Below are 8,838 nucleotides of genomic sequence, written 5' to 3' on the forward strand. Positions count from 1 at the left end.
CTTTCCTGTTGGCTCCTTTCTGCCACCATTTTTACAGATGTATACAATAAGTACACTATGTATTTCTAAACTTGGTCTGGGTTGCTTTCATTTCTTTCCTAGACCTGGCTTTCCTTAGGTCTTGTTTTCCATATCTGGAATGCCCTACAGTCAGCCACGAGGTGATTTCTTAATCACCTTAATCATGATGCAGTACGATTGTGATCTGTCTCCGTTTCTAATCCCTGATGCTCTCTTAACTCCGCATGAGGTCCAAGGCTCTCCCCATAGGCTCAAAAGGCCCTGGCTGCCTCTCTGGTTTCCTGGGCACTGCCCCTTTTCCAGGCTCTCTTGGGAATGTTTTCTTGTAAGTGTTTTCATCTTAGCCTATGGTTTGGTCTCTGCCAAGTGAGACTGTCCCCACAGATGCTGGCTCCAGCACCTCATTTCATTTGCATCTCTGTCAGACAGGGCATCTTCCAAGGTGACCACTACCAAGGAGCCCTGCCTCCCTGCTCCCTGCTCACCCAACTCCGTTTCTTTACACTCCACCTCCTTCCCCAACATTATGTCCCGTACTGACTCATTTGTCTTCTCCACCAGCTGTCACCTCCCTGGGGACGATGACTTCATGCTTTCGTTCGTATTTTGTCCCTGCCGCCTAGAACAGAGTCCGACATATGGTAGACTCTAAATAAATATTTGTTGAATGAATGAACTTAAATCGGTCAGAAAGAGAGAGAGAGAGAAGAAGAAGCAGGTCCTGGGCCAGTGTTACTAAAATGTTGCTCTTCTCTCTGGATGGGGAGCAGGAAATGAACAACAGTTCATCGGCAGCAGAATACTACAAAGAAGTCCTAAAACAAGACAATACTCATGTGGAAGCCATCGCCTGCATCGGGAGCAACCACTTCTATTCTGACCAGCCGGAGGTTGCCCTCCGGTTTTACAGGTGGGCCTTACATTGCTTCCTCAGGAAACGTTGTTGAAATGGTGAGGGGTGGAAGGAAAATGCAGACACAGTTGCGCTCTCCATAGGCCACAAGTGCATAGATCTAGGAATACATCTCTCGGCTGCTTTCTGAGGATTCAAGGACTACTTAGTACCCCTGGGGCCCTGGAGGAACATACCTGCACCACGATCTCCTTTTAGTTCAGGATGGGTTCCTACTAGTCTTCAAGAAACAGCAGAAGCTAAATAGCTAACTTAAACTATTTCTCTTTGCCATTGCCTCTTAAAACCACAACACCTAAAGATGATGAGGTCAGAACGCTTAGTGAGAGATTTCAGCTTTTTCCAAGTCTTAAGAAAATTATGGTCATTGGTCCTGTTTAAGCACATACTTATTTTTTCCTGCATGTGGTTTCCAAAATGCATTTTTAAACATTCACTATTTATTAATGTGAATGCCCAGAACAGATGTATGCACTATGCCATATTTGTGGAGTTTGAAAGTTGCGAGACCTAGGGATCAAACAGGTTATCAGGCTTGGAGACAGGCAGCTTTACTGTCTACTAAGCCATGCCTCTGAGCCCCTGAAGTTCACTTTTACCCAGCGGTTTCAGCCTCTGTAATACATAGGGGTAGATTGACAGCTGACAAGTCCTTCCCAAACACGTGCTGGGAACATAAACTTCAGAGATGCCAGCTGGTGGTATGCTCCACCCCCAAAGTGGGTCATGGGCTTCTCACAGCCTCTGAGCTGGCTTCTCCGAGTGTGTGAACTGTGAGATTAATTGACGTGTAGAAGCAAGGTGGGCCTCCTGAGCTGTCGTGGGGAAGCTAGGGGGGAGCACAGAGAGCCTCCTGCAGAGACATCTGTGGCTGAGGCTCATTGGCTCGTCTGCACCATGCAGCACAGATAGCAGAAACGGTGCAGCTGCAGGCCTGGTGGTAAATGGCGAACACGCTCCTCAGGCTGGGTCAGACCTCAGGGAATTCCCTGCAGGCACTGAGTCCTCTGAAGTAACACGTGTGAACTTTACTGTGACCACTTCTGCTTTCTTTCTAGTAAGTCTTTTGGAATACAAACAATCAAACAAATACTTTTCTGATCTTGTCCCTGGACACATAACCTGTGACAGGTCATGAGCATTGCTTTAAACATTTCCTGATACGCTTGTGTTGATGTTTTTTTTTAGGGGGTCCTAAGGGTCTTGAATGAATTCACTTCTAACTTGAAAAAAAATGTTTCCATTTATAAGGTTAGTCTGATAGCAAATTTCGTGTTCCTCCTTGAAAAGGCGCCTCTTGCAGATGGGAGTTTATAATTGCCAGCTTTTCAACAACCTGGGGCTGTGCTGCTTCTATGCCCAGCAGTATGATATGACTCTGACCTCATTCGAACGTGCCCTTTCCCTGGCTGAAAATGAAGAAGAGGCAGCTGATGTCTGGTACAACCTGGGGCACATTGCTGTGGTATGTTGTGTGTGTGTGTGTGTGTGTGTGTGTGTGTGTGTGTGTGTGTGTCCCATTACAAAGAGTGAAGAAATCCTCAGATATCATAAATCCAACTGACAATTTAGAGATCTGTGGGAGGTATTTTATATCCTGAGGTAAATTCATGTGTGGACTTCACACCTCACTGCTGTGGTTGCTGTTTGTTCTCTCTGTGTGCCTAGGAGGTGTTATTATGCAAAATGAGGGAGGCTTCATGTGGATAAGCATGTGCTTCTCTTTGCAGGGAATAGGAGATACAAATTTGGCCCATCAGTGCTTCAGGCTGGCCCTGGTCCACAACAACCACCATGCTGAGGCCTACAACAACCTAGCTGTGCTGGAGATGCGGAAGGGCCACATTGAACAGGTCAGAGAACTGCCACTGTCACAGTGGTCAGTGGCTTCCTTCAAAGGAAAGCTTGGCTGTCATCATGTGTTCTGCTTTTTAGTAGCTCTAGAGTCTTACAGGCCTGAGTCCCAGCTCTGTCAAGTACTAGCTGTGTGGCCTTGGCCAAGTCACATCACCCCTCTGAGGCCAGAATTAGACATCTGATTTAATGGGAATAATGTACAGCCCCTTGGCTTCACTGCCTGCAATGCACCATCTCCCATCTACAGCTTAGCTGTTCCTATCAGCACCCTAGTGGCTACCTTTCCAACCAGTCTTTTCTTCTTTCCTCTTTCTGCAACCCCTGCACCAACATGATTCAGCAGCCTTGTCAACCCTAACTCACCATGTCTCTCTTCTCTACCCCATGCTCCTCTCTTTCCTGCATTATCCCAGGTGCCTCTGAGCTGGTCTTCTTTCTGGGGCACTTTACTAACTGAGCTGTGGCGCCTACTTCCCACTACCAGGAAAACTACTGAATGACTTAATGATGAGTGAATGAATGAATGAATGAGTGAGTGAGTGAATGAATAAATAAACAAAGCAGTAGCATGTAGAGGAATTGTAATCCAACAACACAGATGCACTGATCACATCCAAAGACCTTCCAGGTCAGTGTGATCTGGCTGGAATGCAGACACACTAGTACACACCTTTAATCCTTTAGTCCAAACCTTTAAATTGAGGGGCAGACAAAGTGATGAATCAGAGAAAGATTTGACAGAATGAGTCAGAGATAGGATGCGCCCAACTCTTAGGAGAAAAGCTACTTAAAAGCAGCGAAGGTAGAGTGAAGTTCAGTTGGTTTGGTCAGTCCACTGGGGTCAGTGCAGTAAATGCAGCGTGGGAAAGTGAGTTTGTTCCTAAGTTCATGAAGTGCGGTGCAGATCAGCTGAGGCAACTGAAGCCAGAGAATAAGAAGGAGCCAGAAGATTAGACAAATTGCCAGAGTTAGTTTGAAACCAAGCAGAGCAATTCACTGAAAAACCAAGAGAAGCCAGATTCAGTCAGTCAGCTGAGAGAGGAGATTGAGCCAGAAAAGCTGAGTTGAAGCAGCCAGCCAGAGTTCTAGGGAAGGGCGAGCATATTCAGCAGTAAGCCTCTGAGATGACAATTACACCTGGCAAATGAAAGTTACTTTTACAGTAGCACATCCTCCTCTGATAGCCTAATGGATTTTGTTAAAACAGTATTATTTTATTACTGCTTTGCTAAAATCCTCCATTCCATCTGTTTGCACTGGGACTAAAACCCCTTTATGCTTCCTGCTGTGGCCCCAATATTCTGGCCTCTATCTTTGAGACTGCACCCCTGTGCTCTTTCCTCACTGGCTTCAGGTGCATGGGCTACCCTGCTGCCCTACAGACACACAGTGGTTTATCTCCCTGCAGGCCTTTGCAGTGTCCCTGGGTCTTCCAATGACAAGGGTCTTGTCATCACTTGGGTCTTAAGTGCCTCCTCCTTAGAAAGACCATCCAAACATTGGTCTGAACAAAAGCCCTCGAGGCACAAAAGCTCTCAAGACCCAGCACACTGCAGGCTATGTTCTCATGTTACCAGATATTGGTGTGTGGAGAATGCAGACTGTCAGCTGCTTGAAACCAGAGACCTCATGTGTTAAGGAACATCTGCATTGTCTGCACCAGAAACAGCACTGGCATGTAGGAAGTCTAAGTCAGTGTTCCTGGAGGGGATGGGGAGATGGCTCAGACAGTAAAGTGCTTGCATGTAATTATGAGAACACATGTCTCCAGCACACCATTGCAGCATGCATCTATAATTTCGAAACTGCGAGGCTGTGTGTGTGTGTGTGTATGTGTGTGTGTGATGTGCTCAAGAAAGTACACATTCCATGGCACACATGTGCAGGTCAGAGGACTGGTAGGAGCTAGTTCTCCCCTTCCTCCCCGACTATCCTCTGAGTTCTGGGGATCAAGCTCAGGTTACCAGGTAGCAAGTGTCCTTCTCTGTTGAGCCATCTTACCAGTCCACTGATTTCAGGTGTGTTTAAAAGTTTAATATTCACCCTGCAAAATCTAGTTTCTACTGTATTATATGAATCGGTGTCTTCTTTTTTTTTTTTTTTCCATTTCAAAACAAAAATGAATGGTTTTGTCCTCAAGGTCATGGAAACAAGTTTACAGTTTGGGGAAGGTTGTCCGGTGGCTTCGTAAGAATTGTGGTGCACACATGAGCATCTCCTCTTACTCCACAGTCTCCACAAAACAGGATCCTGTGAACTGTAATCTTTTTTCCCCATTTTTATTAGATAGTCTCTGTATTTACATTTGAAATGTTGTATCCCAACAATAGCAGCCCTGCCTAAGAAAGCCTGTCACTCCCTGGTGCCATTTCGTTTAGCGTTGTGATCAGTAGTAGAATAAGTGCTTGCTTGCTCTCACCCAATTCAGAACTTTGCACTTGGACATGTATTAGTTGTAAGTCGTTGTTAGGGAACAGATAATCAGTCTCCTGAGTTGTTCACCACCAGCAACCTTAAGTCAAGAAGACTTGTTTTAAGCACTGAGAAGATCACATTTCAAATTGTGTATCACACTGAAGTGCAAACGTTGTGAGGCAGCGGTTCTCAAATCACTTGCATCTACTCTGAAATTTCAGTTCTCTTATGCCCTCCCTTGACGTGTGCATTGCAACTATAATTCTGCTGGCGTGTCTGTAGTAAGCTGTGTTCATTACATATTATATCTCTGAGAACGTCATCCATATTCCACGAGATCATTTCAAGGTCCCGCCCAGGTCTTTTGTTGTAACTTAAAGACCTCTCAGATACGGTGCTGGAGTTTTCATCAGTACCCCGTGATAAATCTCGGCTACAGATACTCATGTGTCTGCCTTTTCTCTCTTCTTCCTCACAGGCACGAGCGCTCTTACAAACTGCATCGTCTTTGGCACCTCATATGTATGAGCCACATTTTAATTTCGCAACCGTCTCTGATAAGGTATTTTCTTCCTTTATTAATTTGTCATCTGGCACATTCTTGATCTTTCTTGGTTTAAAAATACTGACTGAATACAGCATTTTAAGCCTTATCTTTCTGAACAGAAGGTCGACTTTTTTTTTAATCTGAAAGAAATGACTTTTAAAAAATGTTTATCACAAAACTTCTTCACTTCAGGAGATTATGTAATAAACTTTACCACTGGGTATTGACTAAAACAGTATAAATTGCAGAAGAAATCTCTATATTTTTTAAATACCACATTTAATCACTAAAGAAACACTTGTTAGATACTTCCTGGTTCAGGAAGGGTTTATAATTGACTTTTACAGCAGGGGAATCCGATCTGTTCTTTGTAGATCATGTCTCCACCACACCTTTCTCAAGATTGTAATGAATTAACAATCATGACTGTGGTTTAGTTATGAACAGTTTGGGGGGAAAGGTAACCATTAATATCCTGTTGCCAGTTAATTTATGTCCAGAGGCCAACCGGAAGACTGAGCTGGTTTTGTTTTTGTTTTTCTCGAGACTAGCCTTAGCTATTCTAGAACTCACTCTGTAGACCAAGCCAGTGTCACACTCTCAGAGATCCTCCCGCCTCTGCCTCCTGAGTGCTGGGATTAAAGTTCCGCACCACCACGCTTGGCAAGTGAGCTGTTTTGAATAAGACGTGAACAAACAAGCCAGGGCATGTCTCCACTGTACCGTGAAAAGCAAGTCTGTCTTGAGGATTAATAAACAGTTCAAAATGTTTGTGATGTAACTCCAGGGTCTTAGTGACTAAAGACATAAACACGGTATTTTCATAGCATGAACACAAAACTATGCACACGCCTGTTTTGAGAATAGGAAAAGCTCTCACTTGTCTTCCAGTTCTGGAGGCAGTTGCTAAGTACCAGCTCCTGTTGGAGGTGCCACACGAGTTTTCTGGAATTCCCTCCAAAACCCCAGGGATGCTTTTCACTTGAGCCTCTCTGTACTAGGCCCTGTGGTCTGCATAGAAGACATAGCAATGAACGAAACAGACAAAAACGTGTACCTCATGATGCTTGCCTTCTTACGGAACCTGAGACCCACAGAGGTTACAAGTCATCTGTGGAAGCTGGGAATGCAGATACAAGTCTGTAAAACCCTAGACACTGGAGACACTAGATCAAAGCTAGACCAGCAAGAACCAGACTCCAAACGGCTGGGGGGTTTTCCGAATTCAAGTCAGGCCTGTTTTGCCCAATTGTCTGTAACTCCAGCATCACTGACTTTGACAGCGCCTGCACTCACATACACATATCCATACTCACAGTACCTCCCATCTCCCACGGCTGGCACGTAGTTAACTGTACGGACTTCTTACAGGAAGTTCAGTGTGCTCGAATGACTCTTAGCTCCAACGATCCTATAAAGTAGCTCAGCAAACTACTGTAAAATAATAATGTTGAAATACTATGATTTTTAAAAGGAAATCATTTCAATCTAAAATACATAACCGATATGAAAAATCCATCAGGGTTGAATCAGATTTTTTTTATTTTTTGGTGCATACACTGGTAATTTTCTGTCTCTTCGGAAGTATATACATGAATAAGGTAGATATTTTTCTTTGGGACTGGACTTATATAGTTAATTGAACATTAGAGATATCCTTCCATAAACTTCAAAAACAACAGTCTTCCCAATATTGTTGTGTTTAGTATCACTTGAGACTTCTCAGAGCACATCTTATATCTTATATATTTGTTGGATCTTGCATCTATTCTAGTAACATCAAGCTGTGTCCTTGGGTTTGCAAATTCTTTTATACCTACAGTAAGTCTGCCACAATAACAGAGCACACATTATATAATTTTATTTTCCTCATTTTTTTCATGATGGATTTCTAATTTAGATGAGGTGATTCTAAACTGCACTTTAGATTTAAGAACCCTTCCCAGTTTTCCAACACGGAAATCTTACTCCGTTTGGTGATCTGGTATCTCTTGCAGATTGGAGATCTTCAGAGAAGCTATGTCGCTGCTCAGAAGTCTGAGGCGGCATTTCCTGAGCACGTGGACACTCAGCATTTAATTAAGCAGCTAAAGCAGCACTTTGCTATGCTCTGATCAGTCCTCGGACCGAGTATGTCTTCATGAAGGGCCAGCGCCCGGGGGAGAAGACATACTGAGTGTGTCTGTATCAATAGTGGGATGCAGACCTCATTAGGTGTCCTGCAGGTCCGTAAACCAGAACCTGTTAGAAGAACTTTGTTGTTTTATAAGGTTAAAAATGGGACTTCAGCATTTCCTAGTTTAGCTTTATCAATTAAAAATTTTATTATTAGATACAGACATATTCAAAGAAGTATGTCATATATGTTGGGTGCACTTGTCCCCTTTGTCCCCTTTGTCCCCTAGCCACTTTCATGTCATCTGTATGGATGTGATTATAGGTATCGGAGTAAAATCTAGAAGCCATAGATTGGAGGAAAAAAGACAATTTTTTTTTCTGAATCTGACTCAGTTAGCTGTGTGTGTGTGTATGTGTGTGTGTGTCTTATAGGTTAGTCTTGAATTAAATCCCCCCGCCTCAGCCTCCTGAGTGCTGTAGTTACAGGCAGGTGCCGCCCTGCCCAGCTGGCTTCAGCATTTCTAAGGAGATGAAATCTCTTCTCACAATGCATGGTAGATATTTGTATATAGTTGTTAAACATTTTAATGAACCTCAATTTTTTATAAATGTGTATTTTTAAAGTCTTTAAGCTAAAACAAAAGTCCTTAAGCATTAACTATCACTAAAAACTTAAGAGGTCAAAAATCTGTTTTAAAATTTTTATTTTTATGGTTAATAATGTGTGCTTTTATCATGAGTGCTTTAATTAAAACATTAAAATTGTATTTTAATAAATTATTTTATCAGAAACTTTGTATTATATATTGCACTTTAAAATAAACCAGTATGTAAAACACTTTCCACTTCTTTATTTCCTTTATCTCTAATGATACAAGTTGGTTTTAAAAGCTCATTAATCTTATAACTCAAACCGTTATTTTAAGTTTACTTGAAATTATATACTACTAGTTTTTAGCTGATGCAT

General features: G+C 42.9%; 1 protein-coding gene across 6 annotated transcripts in view; it reads left to right on the plus strand.

Annotated features, from left to right (window-relative positions):
* TTC8 (tetratricopeptide repeat domain 8) overlaps positions 1 to 8,469 on the plus strand; it is a gene marked incomplete at its 5' end in the record, with an annotated part of 55,163 nt that extends 46,694 nt beyond the window's left edge. For 4 of the 6 annotated variants that reach the window (XM_080918446.1, XM_080918447.1, XM_080918445.1 and 1 more), the window contains 5 exons: positions 792 to 931; positions 2,225 to 2,399; positions 2,665 to 2,787; positions 5,685 to 5,768; positions 7,751 to 8,469. In XM_080918446.1, coding sequence (XP_080774572.1) covers positions 792 to 931; positions 2,225 to 2,399; positions 2,665 to 2,787; positions 5,685 to 5,768; positions 7,751 to 7,867 — 639 coding nt within the window. In that variant the 3' untranslated portion in view covers positions 7,868 to 8,469. The remainder of the gene's footprint in view (positions 1 to 791; positions 932 to 2,224; positions 2,400 to 2,664; positions 2,788 to 5,684; positions 5,769 to 7,750) is intronic. The other 2 variants (XM_080918448.1, XM_080918449.1) reach the window with 1 other exon arrangement.
* Between the last annotated feature and the right edge of the window lie 369 nt (positions 8,470 to 8,838).

Source organism: Micromys minutus (assembly GCF_963924665.1).
Source record: "Micromys minutus genome assembly, chromosome: 1".
Classification (NCBI taxonomy): domain Eukaryota; kingdom Metazoa; phylum Chordata; class Mammalia; order Rodentia; family Muridae; genus Micromys; species Micromys minutus.